This window comes from Mustela erminea, chromosome 3, assembly GCF_009829155.1.
Source record: "Mustela erminea isolate mMusErm1 chromosome 3, mMusErm1.Pri, whole genome shotgun sequence".
Classification (NCBI taxonomy): domain Eukaryota; kingdom Metazoa; phylum Chordata; class Mammalia; order Carnivora; family Mustelidae; genus Mustela; species Mustela erminea.
The window spans coordinates 57733275-57758965 of NC_045616.1; the positions used below are offsets into that span (position 1 = coordinate 57733275).

The 25691-nt window shown below is 37.7% G+C and overlaps 1 protein-coding gene across 1 annotated transcript; it reads right to left on the minus strand.

Annotated features, from left to right (window-relative positions):
• Positions 1–269: 269 nt before the first annotated feature.
• Positions 270–25691, minus strand: ATP6AP1L (ATPase H+ transporting accessory protein 1 like). The gene is made up of 7 exons (XM_032335827.1): positions 25547–25691; positions 18811–18854; positions 18492–18553; positions 15457–15692; positions 8651–8701; positions 5987–6227; positions 270–1111 (listed from the first exon to the last, which is right to left on the minus strand). The coding sequence occupies exons 1-7, from the start codon at positions 25639–25641 to the stop codon at positions 809–811; spliced, it is 1032 nt and encodes a 343-aa protein (XP_032191718.1). The 5' UTR covers positions 25642–25691; the 3' UTR covers positions 270–808.

A 25691-nucleotide genomic window follows, 5' to 3' on the forward strand; every position in this document is an offset into this window, starting at 1 on the left:
CTTTCCTCTCTCTCTCTGTCTGCCTGCCTCTCTGGCTACCTGTGATCTCTGTCTGTCAGATAAATAAATAAAATCTTAAAAAAAAAAGAAGAAGAAGAAGAAGAAGAGCAACGGTGGCAGCAGAATTTCTACTAAAGAAGAGTTTAAGGGACATGATGGCACAGGAAAAGGTTTTAGGATATCTTTCATGAAGCTGTCTGTATAAAAAGGACACTGTGCTTAGCTCAGCTGCTTATTTCAACTGGTACCTAGGAGAGTTAATGGGGGCGCCTCTGAACAGCAAAGTAAATGACAAGTGAGCCCTTGAAAAGAGTGTTCTACCATATTGACAAGAGTCTTCCCCAAACAGCTCCAGGAAAGACTACTTCTTAAAACAAAATTGGGATATAATTTCTAAAAATGCAAATTCACAAAATAAATTCTGAACTTCTAGATAACCTTGGAATTATTATTTCCATATTATCACATCTGAACGGGAACAAGCAAGAAGGACCAAATATGTTTTCCCCTCTCTAAGTGGCATCACTGGTTTTTCACTGTCTTCCTAACTTGAAACATGCTTTTGCTTTCAAAGTAGTTTTTGGACAACAATCATATTTATCTCTGTGGGGTTCCTGGGACAACTTTTTCATTGTCTCAAGTCTCTCTAAGTAGGCCAGTGGATGCTCCAAAATGTAGTTTCTGCATGTATGTTTTTTTTAATCAAGCCATGAGGCAAACACTTTATATCACAAGTCAAAGAGGATGGACAGAAATAACTCCTTTCAGAGCCCACTGTGGACTTCACGAGGAAGAAGGGCCTGTGCCGTTACACATAAATTTTGCAGATCTGTGGGCTTCTCAGTTCATAGCACTCAACGCCCTGGCTCCTCAGCAACTCCTTCTCTTCTGCTGCATCTCGAGATTTCAGCTGGGGAAAGTGGGCCGGAGAGGTGAGGAAATCGTAGTGCCGCTCCAGATAGCGCAGGTAGATGAGCATGTGCAGAGCGTAGGCCAACACCAGCAGCAGGATCAGGGACATGGCCAGGCCGATCAGAATGGCTGGCGAGAAGGAGGAGGCACAGTCTCGGGGCTTGGCAAACTGCCTCCCCTTGATGGTGAAGCCTTGGATCTGTCAGGACAAAGAGCTCAAGTGACATATTCTTTCTCTCCTAAGATCTACCTTGCACCTGTGCTGAGGATTCTGGACTCCTAATTAACCAAATTTAAGACAATGGCTAGTAAGTTCTACTTACTGACTAATTTGAGCAAATGATCTAACAAATGTGAGTGTGCTTATGGGGACAATGAAAAATTTTCAATCAAGACTGACCCAGATACTCTGAGATATATGGTTATCATAATTAAGAGGCTCGTGAAGCTCAAGTCTCCGAAGTAAAACCTCTCAATCTGATCCTTAGAAATATTCTAGTTCATCTAAAAAATAACTTTGTGGTGTCTCCAAAATTCAAAGTACACTCAAAATCTTATAAATGTTAGCATAAATTTCACAAAGAATAATTAAGTCTCACTTGCTCTGCCTTTGATTCTATTAACAGGAAGTGGACAGGAAGAGTCTCCTAAAAGAAGCTATCATAGTCCGCAATGAGGCAAAATACAGATAATAAAGGCTAATACCTACCAAAGATTTTTTTATGTAGTAGATACTGCTTTAACTCATTAAAAAATCACAAGAGCCTATGATTATGTTACTATTTAATGCATGAGGAAATTGAGGCACAGAAAAGTGAAGTAACTTCCCCAGAGTCCCGTAGCAGTAAGTACAGTAAAGATATTTTATATTTCAATTCATTTTACTTTTTCACTTATTTAAGTGCACTGTAATTATAATTCAAACCCAGGCAGTCTGGCTTCACTTCTCAGTTTACAACTCTACAAGTCCAACACCACCACCCACTCTTTATCAGTTGTACCATACATACTTATACTGCTTTTGGAAGAGCTGCATACCAGCCCCTATTTGCATCCTGCCCAGAGAATGGAAAGAAGAGCTTTCGCACATGTGTGAACGAAGTGGCTCAAATACTTGGAGCTAGAAGAGGCTGGAAAGGACAACAGGCTCTGTATCCAAATACGGTCACAATGAAAGAAACTGAACTACAGGGGAACTACTCTAAACGAGAGCAATCATTTGTAGAAGACAGCTCCCACACCTAGTTGGCTTTTAGAACTGAATGCTACACACCATCACCTCATTCACCTGGTTGGTTTTACAGAGGTACATCAGAAAACTGAGGGGACACCTGGGTGGGTCAGTGGGTTAAAGCCTCTGCCTTTGGCCCAGGGTCCTGGGATCGAGCCCTGCATCGGGCTCTCTGTTCAGCGGGGAGCCTGCTTCCTCCACTCTCTGCCTGCTTCTCTGCCGACTTGTGATCTCTGTCAAATAAATAAAATCTTTGGGACGCCTGGGTGGCTCAGTTGGTTGGACAACTGCCTTCGGCTCAGGTCATGATCTCGGAGTCCCGGGATCGAGTCCCGCATCGGGCTCCCAGCTCCACGGGGAGTCTGCTTCTCTCTCTGCCCTTCTCCTCACTCATGCTCTCTCTCCCTGTCTCTCTCTCTCAAATAAATAAAAAAAAAAATAAAATCTTTAAAAAAAAAAAGAAAACTGAATTATCCATGAGTGCTTAGTGAGAACTCATTTTTATGACTTAAGTGGGTGCTTCGCCATTTTTCCATGCTAAAATGCCTGTAGCCATAGACTAGAGGCCTTGCCCATCCAATTGTCTGTGCACACTAGACTGAATCCAAAACCAGCTCCAAAAGGAAACTCTTGACCTGGCTTCTGGGGTCCTTGGCCCATCCCTCTATGTTGGAGGCAAAGTGGCCTTCTCTTCAGACTAGTGCCTGCAGGGTCACTCTCTTGACAAAATGACAAAAGATGGCCTCATCTGATGCTGCAACTCCAGCCAAAGAGACTGTCCTCACATTGACTGTTATTTCAGTCTCAAGACTTTGTTGAGAAAAGTATCTGTGGAGAATGACTAAAGGGTAACTTGTCCATCCATTTTCTGGACTAGTGGTTGTAAACACCCTGTACCGAGCCCATTGGCGAGTTTTGTTAGGACCAAAGTTTTGGACATCCTGAGAATTTCCTATTAAAAATCCAGACTTCTAGCTTCCATTGAAAAACTGAAGACCCAGCAACACAGCCAACATTCTTAAGAAGTAAAAATTAAATAGCTGGAGTTGAATAAACATACTCTTTGTGATGCTGGTTACACTTTACCAGTCCTCAGATGGCCCACCAAAGGCATCTCAGCTTGCCATGCATGTGACATCACGCTACTTTCTTCTTAGAATAAATCAGATGGGCAAAGCCACCTACGTGGAATGCAGCCTTTGGTATATACACACCTGGATCACTATCACTACCACATCTTTCGTGGACTGACCTTGCACTCCACTATCTGCTTATAGCAAAGGTGTTTTAACAAGGCCCACCTGTGACATCCACGGCTGTGTTCGCTGTAAGGCTGCTGTCACAAATACTGGCACAACCGTACCAGCGATGAATGTGCTCCCCACAAGCATGCTTCCAACAGTCTTTTGAACCCCAAGCACATGTAAATGAGCAATTCTTTCTTATAGTGGATGTTCCAAAGCTTCACGGCCAAATCACTGTACCGCTTCCAGCCAGATCAGACAGAAGGTCTTGCAGTTTTGTGTACCAACCTCACTGGTGGCTCCAATTGATTTTTTCTTCCTTTGTTTTTCTTAAGCCACGTGTTTTTGCCCATTTTAAAAATATTTTTATTGTAAAATATACATAACAAAAAAATTGCCAACTTAACCATTTTTAGGTGTACAGTTCAGTGACATTAAGTACATTCATGTTATTGTGTAACCATCACCTTCATCCACCTCTAGAACTTTTCATCTTGCGAACTTTAAGTCCATTAAACACCAATTCCTCCTGTCCCTCTTCTCCCAGCTCCCTGACAACACCATTCTATTCCCAAATCTGACTACTGTAGGTATTTCATATAAGTGAATTCATACAAATATTTATCCTTTGATGTCCACTTTATTTCACTGAGCACAGTATCAAAGTTCATTTGTGCTGTTGCCTATATCTAAATTTCCTACCTTTTCAGGTCTGCGTAATATTCCACTGCACATATACACTAGCCTTTTCCATGCATCCATCAATGAACATTTAGGTTGTTTTCATCTTTTGGTTATTGTCAATAATGCTATTAACATGGGTACACAAATATCTGTTCAAGTCCCTGCTTCCAATTCTTTTAGGTATATACCCAGAATCACATGTTAAGTCTAGGTTTAATTTTTTGAGGATCTACCACCATATCATTTTCCATAGCAGCTACACCATTTTAAATTCCCACCAGCAATGTACAAGGGTTCTAATTTCTCCACATCCTTGCCAACATTTGTTATTTTCTGTTCTGGGTTTGCTTGGGGTTTTTATTGTTGTTGTTTGTTTGTTTTTAATAACAACCATCCTAATGGGTGTGAAGTGGTTTGTGCATTTTTCAAAGTCTGTTTTCTTCCAATGTTTCTCTAAGTCACCCTAAATCATTTCTGAAAGAGATATAAATCAGTCAATTCCTCTCAATCAGGCAAGATTTTTGTGAATTATTCCTTGTTTTCAATATTACTTTGTGCCTGCTTCTCTTTTTAAAATGCAAGGGAGAGAAATATGTATAATAACAATATGTATAATAATTATATATATTATAATTATATATAATAGAATAGAATATATATAATATATACATATACATAAAATATATAATATGTATAATAATATATACTTTTAAAATATTGATAAATATACATTATATACATTATTAAAGTAGCTCTGATGTCAGACAGTACAGAATTCAAAATCTGCTTCTACTATTTACCAGTTATATCACTTTGAAAAATTATGTAATCATCAGAGCTTCAGTCATCCCATTTTTAAAACAGGGATAATGACAGCAATCCTGCAACATTATGATAACTTTTAAAGACAAAGTGTGTAAAATAACCACAAGAGTGCTGACACACAGGATGGAGGGGCACTCATAAGTAGTAGTTACTGGTAATCCATGCCTGACACAGTCCTGGCTGTTGCCACACAGGAAGGCCATGACTTCTTTACCTCCATAAAAGAAAGGCCAGAAATCAAGAGGGTGAAGTAGTTTATCCAGGTAGCTGACAAGCAATTTGAAACCAAGTCTTTCTTTCAAACTCCAAAATGCAAACTCTTTCCCTACCCCAAGCTGCACACTTCTCCAAGCTGAAGGGAAGAGGAAGTAAATACATTTACATTTGGAAAAGATTGGGCAGTGCCCATAAGAGGGACATGCAAACCCATGCCTATTGCAGTGAGTTAGAAGAATGAGTGAAGCTCTCTTCACAGGTTAACAGGACAGAGGAAGTTGACTGACGTCTTTCTGCCTGAGATTCTGGTGGTGAAAAGAAACGTCTAATGCCCCCATGCCTTTCCCCAAATACTTTCAAGAGGATCTCTCGGATATTTTTACTTCTTGGCTGACAGTTCCATTCCTGTGCTGCCTAAGCTGTCACTCAGGCTACAGATGTACTACTTATCTGTCCTGATAGGATCACTGCTCCACTCCCTGAAGGAAATAAAATAATTATCCAACAGTTCCTCTCCCCAGAAGGGCCTCTCACTCCAGGAAGTGTCAGTCACTGGGCTTCATGCCACAGCTTCCCTCCAGTTTAGATTACTGGCATTCCTCATTGATAATTATTAGTGGCTGCATAAATGTGAATGTAAAAGCAAGTCAGGGGGATGGGAGGCAGTGTGTAGGGTGTGGGTAGGGCACAGGGAGAGAATATTCTATCTTATTCCATTTTATGACTTAGAAGATAAAGAAAAAATACCCATATTATTTTAAAGGTATCCATTCCCCTCTTTTCCTTAAACATCTATATTTCAGGTGTTTTCCAACACTGGATTTCTTTGGCACCAAACAGACAGGTACACTGAGCATATGTTTTAGTTTATTACCTGGAAATCAACAAACGTGACCTCCCACAGGCTTGACGTATCATCTGTGTAGCTGGGCAGCAAGAGGGCATCATACCGCTGCAGGCTGCTGACACGCTGGCAATGGTAGGAATAACTCGACGGAGCGTATATGCCAGTTGCATTAAAAGTTGCTTGGACTGAATTATTGAAAATAATCTCAACTCGCTGCAGACTAAACCAGCTCTGGAGGTACAACTTGTTGTAATTGGTAAGGGTGAATCTGAAAATGGTTACAAACAGTATTACTCCTAAAGCACTCTGATAATTGCTGACACAGGAAATCATCTATGAGCAGTGCAATAGCACCCTCTTTTGTCACATAGTAGAACTGGTTTGGAGAGTTTACGTCTAGTGCTAAACCAGTCTCCTAATAGGTATGAATGAAAGCAAACGATAGGGCAGACCCCGAAAGTGAATAGTACAAATTCCTTCGAAAAGAAAAACACAAAAAGCTTTATCTGTATTTTTTTTAACATGTAGTAGACACTATTATTGTCCTCATTTCACAGGGGAGGAATCAAAACACAGAGGGGTTAAATAAATGGCTTGTGCAAGTCTACTTGGACATTGAGTATTGGAGCTGGGCTCCGAATCCAATTTGAGACTAGAGCCTTTACTCTTAGCCATTTTAGAATGGAATATTCCCCAGCAATAATAAAGTTATAATATGCCATGATTATTTTTTTTCATTAAAAGAACAAAAAAATGTGTAATTGCATAGAAAAAAAATTCAGGAAGGACAGAGATCAAATGTTAATAATGATTATAAATGCTGGTTAAATTATGAATGATTTTCAAGTTCTTTTTATTTTATTTTATTTTATTTTTTTAAAGATTTTTTTTATTTATTAATTTGACAGAGAGAAATCACAAGTAGACAGAGAGGCAGCCAGAGAGAGAGAGAGGGGGAAGCAGGCTCTCTGTTGAGCAGAGAGCCCGATGCGGGACTCGATCCCAGGACTCTGAGATCATGACCTGAGCCAAAGGCAGCGGCTTAACCCACTGAGCCACCCAGGCGCCCCTCAAGTTCTTTTTAAAGAGAAGTATTTTCTGATTTTTTTGTTTTGTTTTGTTTTGTTTTGTTTTCTGGTCATGTATCGGGCTCTAAGAGACCAGACCCTGAGACAATGATGTTAAGAGAACGAAGTATTTGGGGGAGGCAGTCCCAGATTTATTTAGGAATTCAAAATATGTCAAATGGGGAAAAGAGAAATGACAGAGGAATGGAAGATACCCCAAAAGGACACATTATTAAGCAAGTTTCCACTGTGGGCAAGTGGGGGTTGACACTCATGGGGTACATTGGGAATGAAGGTAGTTCACATGCCTGTTATCTGACCTTTGGGTGAGGGATCTGGGGTATTTATACACTTGTTTCAGTCATTGGTTCAGAGTTGCTGGGGTAGAGATGGGACGCAGTGTACCACTTTGGCTAAAGAAAGCTTTTATGCAAAGAAAAGTTGACAGTTCAAAGTTGAGCTGGTAGACTACAGTGCTCTCAAATGGAAAAGCTCAAAGTGATATAGATGGGGTACTGACAGCATCTACCACATTCCTTTATCATCAGAAAAAAAATAATAAAGCCAAACTACTCATTCCTATATCAAACAGATATGTATATTTTTGTTTGTATATGTTTCCTCACCTTGTGGGATTCTACTTTCCTTACAAATTTTATCTAAAAGATGAGGACATGTATTTTCTAAATTATGACCAGTGAAACAATAGTGATTCCATGAAATATAGGCAAGAGGAAAGAGCTTTCCAAAGTAAACATAGGAAATGAGAGGTTCATCAAAGTTACCAAGTGCTGCAATCTTCCTTAAAAGCATGTCTTCACAGTTACTTTAATATACAAATTAATACTGTGAATCTCTAAGAGAAGAACATGGTATGCAGTTTTTCTCAAACACATTTGACCAGAGAACCCCTTCCCTGGGGAATCTTATAAATATTTTCACTAGCATAAGTGCTCCATAGAACACAGCTTAGGAAAGACTGTCCTAGCACATCCTGCTGCTTTTTCAAGTGATGTTAAAGACACAGCTGTTTATCTCCACTAAAAGGTTGGCCCAATAGGAATGGAAACATTTTATTTTTATAAGAAAAAAAATGTAATGCCTTGAAGTCATCCCCCACTCCTGGAGCAGTTCCTAACTACTTGAATAAACCACTGTTGGCAGATGCATTCTTCCAGACATAAACATAGCAAAATGGAGGCCTGGATTGTCTGCTGAGAAATTCAGCTACAGAGACTTTATTTGCTATTATGAAGTGATAAGTGTGATTCATTGTAAGCCACGATATAGAAAATAACTTCAAATCAGAGATGCGGTTTTGGAGCTTTACATATATTCTTTGCTCAGAGGAAAAAAGTACCACATTTTCAGGTTCATGTGATTTCTAAGTCCTAACTGAAGAAGGAAAAATCGATACAGATGCTTTGGTAGAAACTAAAGAAATCATTCCTATAGGTTCCCACCATAATATCACTGACTCTGTGTAGTTAGTTATACGTGGCATTTCACACGTCACTGCTTGGCACATAGTGGGCCCTTGATACTACATGTTGAATGAATAAATTACATGGAGCCAATGTGAAGGGCTGAATCTAAGACCCTTCAAAGTAGTATCCTCACCTACCTTATATCAAGACCTTTGGGAATTTCAGCATCACCAAACTTCAGAGACAAACTACGAAAACAGAAACAATACAGTCCATCAGAACAGAAATAACCTTTACTTCATAGTACACTAAAAAATTACCTCAAAATATAACTAAAATAATAAAACTTACAGAATAAACATATAGCAATTTTACAATCTTGAAACAGCCAATAGTTTCTTGAAAAAATACAGAACCATAAGAGACTCTTAATCATAGGAAACAAACTGAGGGGTGCTGGAGGGGATGGGGGTGGACGGATGAGATAACTGGGTGATGGACGTTAAGGAGGACATGTGATGTGATGAGCACTGGGTGTCATATAAGACTGATGAATCACTGACCTCTGCCTCTGAAAACAATAATACATTATATTATATGTTAACATACATTAACATACATTATATGTTAATTTAAAAAAACTTAATATAAAAGTATGAACTATAAAGGAAAAACTGATATACTGGACTTCCTTAAATTGAGAATTTTTACTCTTCAAAAGACAGTGTTAAGAAAACAAAAATCGTAAGCCAAAGAACAAGGGAGAATATTTCCACAATACATATAGACAAAGAACTAGTATCCAGAATATAATTAACTAACTACTAGTATCCAGAATATTATTAACTAACAACTCAATAATAAGAAGACAACTTAGCTTAAAAATAGTGAAAAGAAAAGCACTCCACAAATGAAGATATACATATAGCTAATAAATACATGAAAAAATGCTTAACATCCTTAGTTATCAGTAAAACATAAAATAAAACCACAATAAAATAAAAGCATCATGGTACAGTAATTGAATTAATTAAAACTTTTTTTTCAAGAACCTACTCTTGGAGTGCCTGGGTGGCTGAGTCGGTTGAGCATCCGACTCTTGGTTTCCACTCAGGTGGGAATCTCAGGGTCCTGAGATCAAGCCCTGTGTCAGGCTCCACAAAGGGAAAGGGGCTTGCTTGGGATTCTCTCTCCCTCTGTCCTTTCCCCACATTTTTGCTCTCAAAAAAGAACCTATTCTTAAGCAATTAATATCCACATTATTCACACTTTGCTGAAAGTCAACACAAGATTTCCTGGATGTGAGACAGAGTATTACCAATTCATAGCAATAACCACATTGGTTCCCCTTTTAACCCAATCCTTGTGCCTGGGCAACATGATGAGAGTCAGATGTCATCCTGTTCATACTGTGATTTTTTTTTTTAATAAGTCTTTTTTTTTTTTTAAGATTTTATTTTGTAATACAAGTGAGGAACACCAAAATTGTGAGTCTGGGAGTTTATGTAAGAGAGAGACAGTGGTTCCCTTTGAGAGAGGGAAACACTTGCTTCCTTAGTGTCAAAGATTTTCCTTGGCATGCGAAAAGAGAAGAGTACTAGGTACCTATCTCACAATGTAAGCCGATGAGTTTTATCAGCCTTTAGATGGGAATAAATAGTTTACCATAAAGGTGAATGTGAATTTGTCTCTAAGAAGAAGGCAAGTAGCCTCTGTATGTTTCCAAGCACTGGAATGTTTCCATGGTCCTGAGGTTCATTACTCCTTGACTCATTGACATTCATCTAAGATGGTTAATCTCTTACTAACTCCAAGGCTTATTTTTTAACCCAAGTCACAGTCAAATTTGTCCAGAAATTACTAACCATGAAGAAACATAAAAATATTTTCCTTACAATCATTGACCATACCAAGCGTCAGCAAGAATGTAAAGCAAATAGAACCTCCTCATACAATGCTAGTGGAAAGGTAATTGATACAATGACTTTAAAAAACAATTTGGCAGTTTCTTAAAAAGCTAAACATACACATACCGTATGATCTAGCCATTCTACTTGTAGGTATTTAAGAAAAAGGAAAATATACACTCCTACAAAGACTTGTACATGAATGTTTAAAGCAACTTTCCTTAGAAAGCTATCTAAAATCTGGGGCAAAACCAAATTTCCATCAAGAGGTGGACAGATAGGCACTTGGGTGGGTCAGTTGGTTGGGTAACTGCCTTCGGCTCAGGTCACGAACCTGGATTCCCAGGACTGTGTCCCGCAATGGGCTTGCTGTTCAGCGGGGAGTCTGCTTCTCCCTTTGACCCTCCCCCCTCTCTCACTGTTTCACTCTCTCTCAAATAAATAAATTAATTACATTTTAAAAAAGGAGGTGGATGGATAAATAAGTTGTAGTCTATCCATATAATGGAATACTTACTACTCAGCAGTTAAAAAGAAACATCACTTTGACTTTGATATGTATAACAATATAGAAGAATATCAAAATATCATGTTAGGTGAAAGAAGCCAGACTGAAAGAGTATACACCATATGACTATATTTATTTACTTATTTATTAAAGATTTTATTTATACATTTTGGAGAGAATATATGAGAGCAGGGAGGGGCAGAGGGAGAAGGAGAAAGAATCTGAAGCAGGCTCTGCACTGAGTGCAAGCAGGGCTCAGTCCTACAACCTCAAGATCACGACCTGAGCCAAAACCAAGAGTCAGACATTTAACTAACTGAGCCACCCAGGTGCCCCTATATTATTATATTTATATAAAATTCTAGAAAATGCACACTCACCTATAACTATACAGAACAGATCAGTGGTTACCTGGAGGGGTGACCTGGGAGTGGCAGGAGGGAAAGATTACAAAGGGCACAAGGAAACTTTTGAGGGTGATGAAAATGCTTGTTGTTTTGATCATAGTAATGGTTTTGTGGGTGTACAAATATGTCAAAACTGAACAAACTGTGTACCTTAATATGTGCAGTTTAGTGCATTTTATTAATGTTTCAATAAGGTTAAAAATAAAAATGAGAAAAAGCTGAAGAACTGAAATGAGAAAATGTGAAAATTTTAAATACAGAAAGGATATGCAGCTATGTGACATTATGATGTACAGAAGTTATAACACCTCAACATACATTATAAAACCAAAAAAGCAAAACTCGATAACCATAAATGCTCAATTACAAGCTTGGAAACAATATCACACAAATATAATCTCATTAGTTTGGTCCTACCTATCAAGAAATAGAAATGTCAGTGATTGAGCTGAAATTTATTATCATACTATTTATGGGGAAAGGGGAATATTTTGTATATTTACAAAATAAACCAGATAAAGTTACTAAGAGAATTATCTCTATTTCCAAACACTGTAAGCTTAGATACATTAGAAGCATTTGTTTATGAACTTTTTTTTTTAAAGATTTTATTTATTTATTTGACACAGAGAGATCACAAGTAGGCAGAGAGGCAGGCAGAGAGAGAGGGAAGAGGAAGCAGGCTCCCCACTGAGCAGAGAGCCCAAGGCAGGGCTCGATCCCAGGACCCTGGGATCATGACCCGAGCCGAAGGCAGAGGCTTTAACCCACTGAGCCACCCAGGCGCCCCTGAACTTTTTTTTTTTTTTTCAAAGATTTCATTTATTTATTTAACAGAGAGAGGTCACAAGTAGGCAGAGAAGAAGGCAGAGAGAGAGAGAGGAGGAAGCAGACTCCCTGCTGAGCAGAGAGCCCAATGCGGGGCTCGATCCCAGGACCCTGGGATCATGACCTGAGCCGAAGGCAGAGGCCTTGACCCACTGAGACACCCAGGCGCCCCCATTTATGAATATTTTATAAGCTGATTTATTCAGTAAAGCAAGTCTCCAAAAAGGCCTTTCTCTAAGAATATTCTCATAGTCTATTACAAAGTACTTAAAATACTTTAATGAAATAAAATTTCTTTCTTGAATAGTATTTTACAAATCTGACTGGTCACTAATTTTAACAGAAGTTTCTCTTCCTCTTCCAAAGAATCAGAATAGTTTGGCTATCCATAAAATGACAGTGTAGCTGATGAACTAAACCTCAAAGCAAGGCCATACTGAATCCACCTAACTGCTGTCCCCTTTTCCTGATGGAGCAGCTCCATGGCCTCTAAGCTTGTGGTACTCCAAGAGCTTTCTCCAGCAGTCATGATCTCAGTGAAAGCTGCTAACATGCTCTGCTGTAGAGTAAAGAACGTGCCTGATTTCAACACAGCAAATTCAACAACCATTCAGTGAGACTCTCCTAAGTTCCAGGCACTGCACCATAACCTGGGAACACGAAGGAGAAATACAATCTAGCAAGTCACTCATAAAAGACCTGTTTTTACTCTTCCAAGTGCTCCAACCTCCCACATTCAAAACAGACTCTGAATTCTTCAGACCATAATTGCCCAACTTCAAAATACCCCCAGATGCTCGTATTATGCTCTGTTTGTAGGGCTTTCACTATGTAGAAAGATTTCCGTAGCAAATCAGTCTGCCAACACTTTGCCTTCCCCTGAACATTTTGTTTCCAAGCACTAAAACAAGGTCACCTTTTTTTAATCTGTGCTTTTGACCTTACATGGTTATGTCTTTACTTGGGTTTATTCTTTCAGCAACTCCCTCCGTGGTTATTGAGAATATAAGATTTCCTTGCCAGCAGAACAAAGGCATCTCACTAACATCCATGATTCACAGGAATGAGGGATGGTCTCAGTATCTGGTCCCTGCATGCCTCATGTACTGGGAAGCCTTCCATTCATCTCCATGCGTGGGCTGTCCAGGATGTCTGCACACTCGCCTGGACAGAACTCCAGGAGGTAGATGCCACTCACTCATGACGCATCCTAGTAGAATATGTAGATGCTAACCAAGAAGAAGATCAGGTCCCAGCCAATCATTCCTTTGTGCGTCCTGAAAACCAAAGCTTCCCTAGGTCCCTTCACCAGCTAACAAGGCACAGGCACTATTTTACTCCAGTTATCATTAGTATGTTAGGAAGATAATATTACTTTGCATAGCACTTGAAGAGTTCTCAAAGTTCTCATGCATACATTTCCCAGTTTGATTTTCACAATGCAATGAGACAGAGCCAAAAAAGAGGATGTAAAACATTATTGTTAAAGACTAATTTTAGGGGCACCTGGGTGGCTCAGTGGGTTAAAGCCTCTGCCTTCAGCTCAGGTCATGATCCCAGGATCCTGGGATCGAGCCCTGCATCGGGCTCTCTGCTCGGTGGGGAGCCTGCTTCCCCCTCTTTCTCTGCCTGCCTCTCTGCCTACTTATGATCTTTGTCTGTCAAATAAATAAATAAAATCTTAAAAAAAAAAGACGAATTTTAGGCCCCAGCTCTATTACCAAATAAGTTGTATGATCTTATCAAATTTCTTAACCTCTACAAGCCTTGCTTTTGGATGGTAACAGTCTGTGACTCAATAGTATTGTGAGGAATAACAGATATTGCGCCTGGCCCAAGGCAAATGCTTCAGGCCTATTACAACTAATAAATGCCATCATCTCCATTCATAGATGATGATCCTATGGTGTCTCCTATCTGTAAAGTCACAAAGCTCACTGGCAGAACTGGGACTAGAAGCCAAGTTTTCATTCTTTCAGTCTCTGAGTTCCAGTGATCATTAAGATTTCTAAAGCCCAGAAAACAAAAACAAAAACAAAAACAAAAACCCACCACCAAAAACTGTGGTGCTCTGATCTTCCCCACAAATATCCTGGGGTAAGAATAAATGGAATCAAGGCAGGCTAGTCAGCCACAGACAGGCAAGATGATCCCCAGGCAATCAGTCTCTCTCCAGACAACTGACCACAAATAAAGAGCCCTGTAGGGAATTAATTAGAGCCCAAGGATAAAGTCCTAAATGCTCAGCAGTGCTGGAGTCTCTGGGAGTCTGTGTTGCCACAGAATAAACAAATCTGGGAGGACTCTGGATGCTTATACTCACAATTTCCTAATAAGACATAATCATTCTGAAGAGTAAGATACTTACTAAAACTTGTAATATTAATACAATCCATTTTTACCCATCATCAATAATTTTTAAATGAAAAGTAAAGTTCAGTAGTAAAAAAGTATTTCCAGCCAAAGTATATAAAATGAATACACACACACACACACACACACACACACACATAGATTATACAAAGCATTCTGCCCATCTAAACCAGGCCAGGACAAATGCAGACAATCTTCCAAAAGCTTTCATTATACCAGCAAATGTTGAAAGCAAGATTTACAGAAAGGAAGTGGGATATGCCAGACTTACTCCTCCTCGACCAAAACAAATACAAGCAAAAACTTTTGCTTGGATGACTAGAAAGCAGAGAAAGGTACTGGAAATTGATTTCCTCTTCAAAAGAGATATTTTTTAATCTGCTTATCTCAAATCAAAAGAAATTATTAAAATCATTTTGAACAAATATCCTAAAGAATTATCTGAAATACAGCCATTCAAAGGTACCCTTGCACATTTGCAAACTGGCAATGTTCCACTACTTGGGAACACTCCCTAGAAGCAGAAATCTGCCCTGGCTACAATCAGCCTTATCTTTTTTTACCCACTAGAAAATGTATGACTCTGCTGCCTGATACCTGAGTTCTTCCTGCTAGGACAAAACTCGTTGGACATCTCACATTTGGAGTTGATACCAAGCCTGGAATCCTGTTCATTTTTCAGAATGAATTTGGAAAACCTTCACTTTCACAACCCTGATTTTCCTCAAGGTATTGTAACAGGAGAATTGCTTGGGGAAAAGTTTTTTTTAATTAATTTCTGATTTTTTTCTTTCATTTTAGACATTTCAGTTTAGGTATAGTTTAGACATTTTAGACATTAAACCTTTCATCAGAGATGTGTTTCAAGTTCACTATAGAGGAACCTACTGCCGTTTTCTGAAATGTCAGAAAACTCGGCTTCCCAGTTAACAGACTACAATTTGCTCTAACGGTCTCCTCCAGCAAAGCAGTCAACTTACATGGCACTTTCTTCACTGCAGTTTGAGTTGCTAATGTCCACTGTTGTCTTCTGACCAAAAGCTTCATCTGTAAGGTCCAGCCAGGTCTGATTCTTAAATTTTATTGTTATTCCTTTGGCCCAGAAAAGAATGCAGGGAATTCCATCCATGGAGACATTAACTGGGCTATGGTGGCTGAATGCATTCCAAGGTTCTTTTTCTAAATGTCCATGTCTGCTCAGAGTGTAGCTGAGAGTCTAGTTAATCAAATAAACAAAATTTAAGAGACAGGTTTGTTTCCACGGCACAATACGCTTCTTGGAGTAAAAGGACTTATTTACAACCTATTGAAACTTTTTTTTTTTTTTAAGATTTTATTTATTTATTTGACAGACAGAGATCACAAGCAGGCAGAGAGACAGGCAAAGTGAGCAGAAGGAAAGCAAGCTCCCCGCTGAGCAGAGAGCCCGATGTGGGACTTAGTCTCAGGACCCTTGGATCATGACCTGAGACAAAGGCAGAGGCTTTAACCCAATGAGCCACCCAGGCCCCCCGTGAACAGTAAATTTTGAAACAGCTGGGAAATTTCTAATGTGAAACTGGCTATTGGATAATACCAAGGGATTACTGATAATGGTGTTAGGTCTGACAATGGCATTATGACTACATAAGAAAATGTGTGTATTTTTAAGAGATGCACACTTAAGCACGTAGAGGGTAAAACAACAGCTCTAGGATGGCTGGGAGTTGGAGTCCGGGTGACTTTTTAAATATTCTTGAGTTTAAGTTGCCTTCTTTATTTCCCTGAGGTTGAGTTTCCCTCTATTTTTACAAGTTTGAATTACTTCCTTTATTTCTCTGGCTGTGGGGGCCATGGTGCTTATGGAAAGTGCTGAATACCTTGGAACTACAATCTTTTGATAGAGCTGAAAGAAGTGAAAAAAAAAAAAAAAAGGTGAACTGTTTTAGAAGCTATTTATATATTCCTCCTAAAGGCTTAAAAATGAAGGGAGGAAACTCGCACCATCATCTTTATAAACATATGTTTTTATCCCCAGGGGTACAGGTCTGTGAATCACCAGGTTTACACACTTCACAGCACTCACCAAAGCACATACCCTCCCCAATGTCCATAATCCCACCCCCTTCTCCCAAACCCCCTCCCCCCAGCAACCCTCAGTTTGTTTTGTGAGATTAAGAGTCACTTATGGTTTGTCTCCCTCCCAATCCCATCTTGTTTCATTGATTCTTCTCCTACCCACTTAAGCCCCCATGTTGCATCACCACTTCCTCATATCAGGGAGATCATATGATAGTTGTCTTTCTCTGCTTGACTTATTTCACTAAGCATGATACGCTCTAGTTCCATCCTATTGAAACTTTTATCTCTCTCACTCCAGAGTCCATGCTACTGTGAGACAAAGGAGATGATAGGTGGGCCCATCTTAATCACTTAACAAGCCTAAACTGGTAGGTATACCTAAACTGAAAGGTATACGAATCTACCTATACTACCTACAGTTTGGGTGCTTTGTAGAAGCTTCTACAAAGCACCCAAACTGGAAAAAACTAAATTGTTTAAAAAAAAAAAAAAAAGCCAACTTTACAAACAACCATAATAGCAATATAGACTTCAAAAAGTTACCAGGCTGGGAGAGATAATGGGGATGAATAGGTGGGACACAGATTTTTAAGGCCACAGAAGTGTAAGTCTGTAAAATACCATAATGGTAGGCAGATATCATCATACGTTTGTTAAAACCCACAAAATATACAACATGAGGGATGCCTGGGTGGCTCAGTTGGTTAAGCTGCCTTCGGCTCAGGTCATGATCCCAGCATCCTGGGATTGAGTCCCACATCGGGCTCCTTGCTCGGCAGGGAGCCTGCTTCTCTCTCTGCCTGCCATTCTATCTGCCTGTGCGCTCTCTCTCTCTCTCTCTCTCTCTCTCTCTCTCTGACAAATAAATAAAAATCTTAAAAAATATATAAACAACATGAAGAGTGAATCCGAATGTAAACCATGGTCCTTACTTAATAATATTGTATCAATACTTGTTCCTCGACTTTAAGAAATATACCACAATAACACAAGATGTTAAACAAAGGGGAAACTGGAGGGGGAGGGATTGAGGGAGCATATGGGAATCTTCTATTTTGTTCAATTTCTTCTGTAAACCATTTTAAAACTACTCAAAAAAAAAATCTAGTAATTAAAAACAAAAATTCACCATGCCATGAACTAATGGCAGTAATTTATCTCTTTAGGAAATAGGTACCCAAATAAGGCAAGATTTTAAAATTAAGAAATTAAAATGCAAACATAACAAGAGGTTTCTAGATATCAAGCCTAATTCTCCAGACCACTAATAACCAACAGAACATTCTGCAAAATTGGATAGTCTGTATCTACACTGTCCTGTGCAGCAGCCACTGACTTCTGTAGCTATTATGGTACTGGAAATGGAGGCAGTGCAACTCAGACTAATTTTTAATTTCACTTAACATTACTTCATTTGAATTTAAATTTAAATAGCCCCATGTGGCTAATAGCTATTGCCTTGGACAGTGCATCTCCAGATCATGGAATATATAAAAACTAGCAGGGTCTTCTAACATCATTCTTCATCTTATGAAATCTGAGACAATGCACTTCATTACTGAAGTCACAGATATCTGAAAGAAGATCCACTTATCTAGATCAACTATTCCATACCAATTACTCCAATATAAGTACAGCTAAAAGAAAAATTAAAGGGGTAGTAGCAATCCAAGCTCACCAGTAACCAAAGATAAACTCTCACTATAGTGATCCTCTCTGGACAACAACAAAAGCAAAACTGAATATTGTAATAAAAATACACAAGAGCAAGTAAAACTTTAGTTTTTTATTTACTAGAAGACTACCATAAACCATTCTCCCCCCAAAGCTTAAGCAAGAATGTTAGTTATTAAAAAATTATTATTTATATTTTCACATTTTTTCTGACCTAATTCAATTGTGTTTAAAAAAAAATTTTTTAAAGATACAACCTAGTTTCCTAATATATCCTTACCTGAGTGATTGGTACTGTTGTGAAATTCTGGATTGGATTCACATCTCCATTACTCTGCTTATCTGTCAAATAAATGATATGAATACAAAGGCTAAATGTCACTGATTGATTAATTTACCTGAATGATACTAAAATGCTAGGCACTATAAAATATACGAGGCTTGGGCCTCTTCTGGCTCATAACCTTAGAATACACCAGTTTAAGAGATTTTTACATGAGATACTCCTGCTCCAATCACCATATTCAGAGAAGCCCAACACAAACAACACCCTTCTCCTCAACCCTTCAAGGAATCATACAGGCAAATACAGTTCTTACCGTTTATAACCACTTCTTTATCTGAAGATGTTCGAGAGATGAAACTAGAAAAAACAAAAATTAAAACAGATGCTGAACAAAGATCTATATTTCAGATTTCATAGGAAGTTTTAAGGAGGATATTTGTTTATTACATCTCAAGAGAAGACAGAAACTTAAAGGAAGTCAAAACTGTCCAGTTTTTCCTAGTGAGTTTCTGATTTTAAACAATAATACATGTTCTTCAAAGAAAATAAGGAAAAGTCAAAACTTCTTAAAATTTGTAAATATCAACCCTAATTTTATCCATTGAATACTATTGTTGAGGGCCTACCAGGTGCCAAGTAGTGTGCTGAACACTGAGGTCTAACCAAAATAAATAGTAAACAAATAATCAAATAATGAAGCATAATAAAATCTTTTACAATGCAATTTTATACTCATCATATTGTTACTATATTAAAGCAAAAATATTAAATCCTTTTTATTAAAAAAAAGACTATTTATTTTAAAAAATTACCACAAAGCTATTTCTGAAAATTATGGGGATTTAAATTATAATATATATTCTTCCAGGTTTTTACTCTACACACACACAAACACAGAACTCTAAACACACAATGCACATAAATTTACTTTTTATAAAACTCAAAAACAGGTATATGTAAACATCCTGTTTTGGAGCCTGCAAAATTTTCTTCAACTTAAAAATATATCACAAATATTTCCCTATGTAATTATAACTTAGACCCTAACTTAGAAGATCTATACATCTTTTATCATGGAGTATTGTGAACACATACAAATATAAATAGAAAAACATAAGCCCTCTTCCCACCCCCAGGTACTTGTACCCACCACCCAGCTTTAGTAATTATCATGTTATAAGCAATCTTGTTTCACCTATGAGCTCACCCACTTCCCTTCTTTGGTATTATTTTGAAGGAAATATCAGATATTATATGATTTAAGTATGTATTTCTAAAAGATAAGGGCTTTTTATAATAATAGCCCAATTACATCTAGAAAATACTAATAACTTCTTTAACATTAACTATCATATCAGGGCTTAAATCTCTAACTGTGTCATAAATGTCATAAAAATTTTGTTTATTGTATATTTAAATTCTTTCAGAACTTATACCTTGTAGTATATAAGAATGTAGATCAAATTCTATATTTAAGAGATTGCTATCCAAGAACTATATAAATAATTATTATATTAACTCAATATACTTACAATTAGAGAAATATATATACATATTACACAACATGGTCCATATGCAAAACATAATTTTAGCTCAAGAGTTACTAAACTGTAACATAAAATGTTTTAAAATGAATTATGTGGAACCAATTACACAATGAATGCATCATTCTCTTGGCAATACAATCTCTATTATCTAATGAGAATTTCTGAAGATGACAAGTTGGTGACCGTGATGTCTACTCATTGTTATTAATAAATTCCTGCATGTATACAAACTTTCTCACTTTATCAGCTTTACTGAGATATATTTAAGTACAAAAAACTACACCCACTCAAATGTGTATAATCTGATTAGTCTTGGCATATGCATATATCCATGACACACCACCATAATAAAGATACAGAATATCTTTACATACCACAAGTTTCCCTATGCACTCTTGCAGTAGAGAGATGTTCCCTCCACCTTCAGCCACAGGAAAACTAAAGAATTACTTTCTGTCACTATAGTTTGCGTTTTCCAGAATTATAAATGGAATCATATATATTCTTTAGTGCTCAGCTTCTTTCCATCTAAACATAATGACTAGAATTCATTGGGGTTATTATATGGATCAATATCCCATTCCTTTTTATTGCTGAGAAATGTTTCACTGTGTGGATATACCACATTTTGTTTGTGTAGGCATTCACTGATGGACATTTATGATGTTTCTAGTTTGGGGCTACTACAAATAAAGATATAAATATATTTGTGTATAGGGCTTATATGGCATTTTTTTTGTTTCTCTTGAATAGATACTGAGAAGAATGGCTGAGTCATATAGTAAAGGTTTAACTTTAAACAAAACTCCCAATCCATTTCACTATATGAGCTTTTCTATGGCCCCAAATTCTTGTAATACATTTGTACTGTAAATCTGTTTAATTTCAGCCATTCTCATACATATGGATTGCTATCACATTATATTTTTCATTTCCCTGATGACTAACGAGTGAGCATCTTTTCTCATGCCTATTCAACATTCATTTATTTTCTTAGGTGAACTGTGTCTTTAAACCTTTTATCAAATTTTTAAATTAAGTTAACTGTCCTCTTCTTATTGAATTGAAAGAGTTTTCTGCATGGGTACAAGTCCTGTGTCAGATATATGTACTGAAAACATTTTCTTCCATTCTATCTTGCTTTTCCATTTTCTTAATGGTGAATTTCAAAATGGAAACATTTTAATTTTCATAAAGTCTAATGTATTTGTTTTTCTTCTTTTATTGTCTGTGTTTCTGAGTCTAAACCATTTTCTTAACATAATGTCACAAAATTTTCTCCTGGGTTTTATCTGGAAGTTTTAAAGTTTTAGCTTTTGCATTTAATTCTGTTACCCATTTTAAGCTGTACTTGTAAGATGAGGTACTTGTAACATTTTAGAGCTTGAGATAAGGAAAGCATCCTATTAGTTTCCAGAAACTGAAAAACAAACCAAACAAAAAACAAGAATCACGCAAGGATTCAGAAAATATGTCTCTCACACCCTTTCACAGAAGCTAAAGGAGGATGTGCTCTAGCAAACTGAGAGGAAACCGAGAAAGAGGAAAGCACAGGCACTAACCAACAGAGGCTCTAACGCAGAAGAGTGAGGAAGAGAAACTTCAGGATGCCGTCTGCACATCAGACCTACAGAGCATCAATCCAGATCGAGAGGACAAAAGAGCTCCAAAGAGGAGACCTAGAGGGAGGGCTCTAGGTAAAAGGATTTGAGATGCTACACTACATGATAGCTGAGGGGACGTGTGAAAAGAATTAAGGATACATATATTTTTTCCTCAGAGGTTCAGTTGGTTAAGCATCAGACTCTCGGCTTCATCTCAGTTCATGACCTCAGGGTTGGGAGATCAAGCCCCACATCAGACTCCACACTTCGCATAGAGTCTGCTTGAGATTCTCTCTCTCCCTCTCTTTCTTCCCATTCCCCTTCTCTTTCTCTCTCTCTCAAATAAATTAATTAATCAAAAAAAAGAATACATATATTTTTAAATATTGCAAATGAAAAAGGGTAATCTTTAACTTAAGAGAAAAGGAAAGAGCTGTACAAAGGAAAAAGAAACAATTATAGTATGCTAACTGGCTTGTCAGTGAATATTATATGCATAGTCACACTGATGCCAGCATAGGTTTAACTGAAAGTAGTAATGTTACTATGTATTAGAGGGGTGATGGGGGGGGTGGGTAAGAAGAAAAGGAAGGTGAGGAAGAAAAGGAAGGAGGCAAAAACTTGTCACCAAGAATAGGAAGCTGTTAGACAATGTTGAAAATGTATATACTGAGGGGCGCCTGGGTGGCTCAGTAGATTAAGTATCTGCCTTCAGCTCAGGTAGTGGTCCCAAGGTCCTAGGATCAAGCTCCACATCGGGCTCCCCACTCGTGCTCTCTCTCTCACTCATTCTCTCTCAAGTAAATAAATAAAAAGATCTTTAAAAAAATAAGATAAAATGTACAAAGTGAGAAATCCCTTACACATATTTAAATAATGTGGCAGTGTTGTGGATTGTATGGTTGTCCCCAACTCCCTGGAAATAATCTGAGATGTATATATCCTTGTCCTTGGCCATTTGCTTTGAAGTACCTCCCTGTATGTAGAGAATATTTCCTATCCCACAATAAGTCTCAGCTATGTTTCTTGGTCCAGTCATTGGAACATGAGTGGAAGCAACAGTGTACCAGCTCTGCAGAAACATTTCAAGGTGCTACATGTGTCTGTCACCTCCTTGTCCTCTTCTGTCTGCCATGGTAATGGTGGGCCCAAACAGGTACTGTTCTTTCAGTCTAGGTCTTAGAATGACAAGACATGGGAAACAGCTAGGTCAGGCCTGCAACAGCCCACTGAACAGCTATCAACATGAGTGAGAAATAAATGTTTGAGATCATACAATTCTGGAAAGCTGAAGTTGTTTGTTACTAGAGAAGCTGACTAAACGGGAGACACTTTTTTTTTCATTAATTTATTATGTGTCTTGGTAACACTTGATTTTCCTAAAACCATGTACATGCATTACTTTGATGTTTTTTTCTAATTTATTCTTTTTAAAAAGATGACTTCTGGGGCACTTGGGTGGCTCAGATGGTTAAGCATCTACCTTCGGCTCAGGTCATGATCTCCTCCAGGTCCTGGAATTGAGCCCTGCATCAGGTTCCTGGCTCAGTGCAGAGTCTGCTTCTCCTTCTGCTTGCTGTTCCCCACCCCATGCCCCCCGCCCTGCTTATGCTCTCTCTCTGACAAATAAATGAATAAAATCTTTTATACACACACACACACATACACACATACATTTTCACATCACTACAAAATCTCTGAACTAAAGTAAGAGTTGTAAAGAATTAACTGGTTAAAGTTATCCATGTGAATAAACTGAGGGGCACTGGTTTAAAAAAATTTTTTAAAGAAAAAAAAAAAAGAAACAAACCTATATTGTCTCTAAAATATTCCAGTCCTTGTTCAGTAAAAGGGATCTCTGCAATACCTTTGAAAAAGTAATCAAGAGCCTGAAGCTTGTAGTGGCTGGTGCCATATTTTTAAAAATACGCGGTGGTCCCTCACGAGTCTGCAAAGCCATACCTTGACGAAGGTGAAGGTGAAACAGCTCTGTCATGGCTCTGTGCAGGATGAACACCACATTCCCACCATTGGCCTCTGCGGCCCTGAAAGATGAGCTAACTATACTCACCTCAGCTGACCTCTTACGTTGTCTGTTCCATTTAAACCAGCCGTCTTTAGTTCAGCTCCTTGAAGGCTTCATGTTTCCTTCTTCTCTTAATCTTAAGAGTCTTAGCATTTGCTGTTCCCTCCACCTGGAATGTTCTCTATCCTCCCCTTCTCCTCTTCCTCCCTTTGCTACAGATCACAGCTTAAATGTCACTTTCTTAAGAGCACTGTTTCTACCATCTCAGAAGTTAAGATCCGCCTGTTAGACATGTTCATAGCTTCCCACACTTTTCTTTCACAGCATGATTCACTTTGACTAATAAAAGTACCTCCTCCACCAGACTTAGAGCTTCATGAAGGCAGGGACTAGATCTCTTTTGCTCACCATTTTAGACCCAGTACCTAGCACAGCACCTAGCTATTTAAAAGTACCAAGTATTAAAAACATATGTGTTACACGCATGAATGAATAAACAGATTTAATAAATGAACAAAGTCTGGAAGAGAAGTAGAAAAAGAGAGATCACAAAGGATGCTGTGTGAGAGGCAAAAGATTTCCTTTCGTTAAATGAATTGTTTAAACCCAGTTTAAGGAAGCAATATGTAAAAAAGAGTGGTGACCCCTACTCTCTCTAAGCTTAGGAAACAAGTATTAATTTAAAATACAGTCATCCTTCCTAGAGACTTAAGAACCTTGAATTGACCCATAAAGCTGAGATATTTTAAATTTCAGATCTATGATTTAGAGGACATTCACAAAATAGCAACTGTTGTTTCTTTCATAATAAATTAATATGCTACATTATTAGATTTAAATGATCATCAATTGATGTGATTTCTAGGGTCCCTTCTGAAGCTGAGATTATTTAAACCCTTTAACCTTGCTTTAAAAACAGAATTGGAATTTTTATAGTATTCGGAGTACACTTTACCAGTGAAATACACAAATTAGTCATCTCTGTAAAAACAAAGTAAGGAAACCTTACTAAGCTTTAATAACCTAAGAAGTATAGGCCTCTTATTATTTGAAAATGAACTTGAGGGAAAGCACTAACTGATTTAGAAACAACGGGAAAAACAAATAGGACATGTCTGTACTTATAGTTTTTATCAGCTGGTGACTTAAAGATTCTTTAACACGAGTTTTGGCAGACCATCCTACTTGGCGCTATCCTTTGTGTTTGCACTAAATTCCCTGATATTTATTGTGATGACACATGATGAGCAATTAGGAGACAGAACATAAGTTAACTGTTATTCAGTTTCTTAATATCTTCCCTTATAGATAAATCTCTATAGTCTCCCTCACACGGATGGAAAGAGCTAAAAGACAAAGGATACAGAAATAGAAGTTTTGCTTGTTAGTTTTCAACAGTATGTACTCCAAACAACTATTGTCTCCTACCAGTTAAAATGATTTGACACCTTTTCTTTGAAGAACAGGTTATGTATTTCTGAGGTTTTTAAATTTTTCCTTGCTCTCTTCTCTTGTAACAACAGCAGGAGAAAACCATCAAATGAACATTTACTTGTAAGTATAAAAGAAACCTGAACACTGATCTGAGTCATTTTCTCACATATATACTTTGATACATAATACAAATGCTTCTTGTGCATTTTTAATAATTCTTGCCTCTTATAATAAATACTGTATTTTCATCTCTTATTTATAAACTCCAGTTCAATGATTTTATTAGCTACAGAATGATCTAATCTAACCAATTTGAATTATAAACAAATATAACTATGCAACAATATAAAGAAATTACAGAACCATCTAATTTCACACTTGTGTTGAAGTTCACAGATGCATTGAATTAAAAAAAAAAAAAAACGTGCAGTTACTCACCTTACATTCTTCCTGGCAAGTATTTGATCCAAAGTTAATGAAAATCCTATACATAAAAAGATAAGTGAAAAACTAAAGAAGATTTTTCTTCCCATCAAGAAATGAATCAGTTTCTTCAAAGCAAGCACATCTGTTAATTCTTAAA

Bases quoted from the DNA above. Each gene is read 5' to 3' on its own strand.
- ATP6AP1L (XM_032335827.1), bottom strand. From the start codon at position 25,641: ATGGGAAGAAAAATCTTCTTTAGTTTTTCACTTATCTTTTTATGTATA. The intron at 8,702-15,456 runs GTAAGTTGACTG...CTGTTTTCGTAG, and splicing joins TGCAGTGAAGAAAGTGCCAT to TTTGTCTCTGAAGTTTGGTG. The intron at 6,228-8,650 runs GTAGGTGAGGAT...AACCATTTTCAG, and splicing joins CCCAAAGGTCTTGATATAAG to ATTCACCCTTACCAATTACA.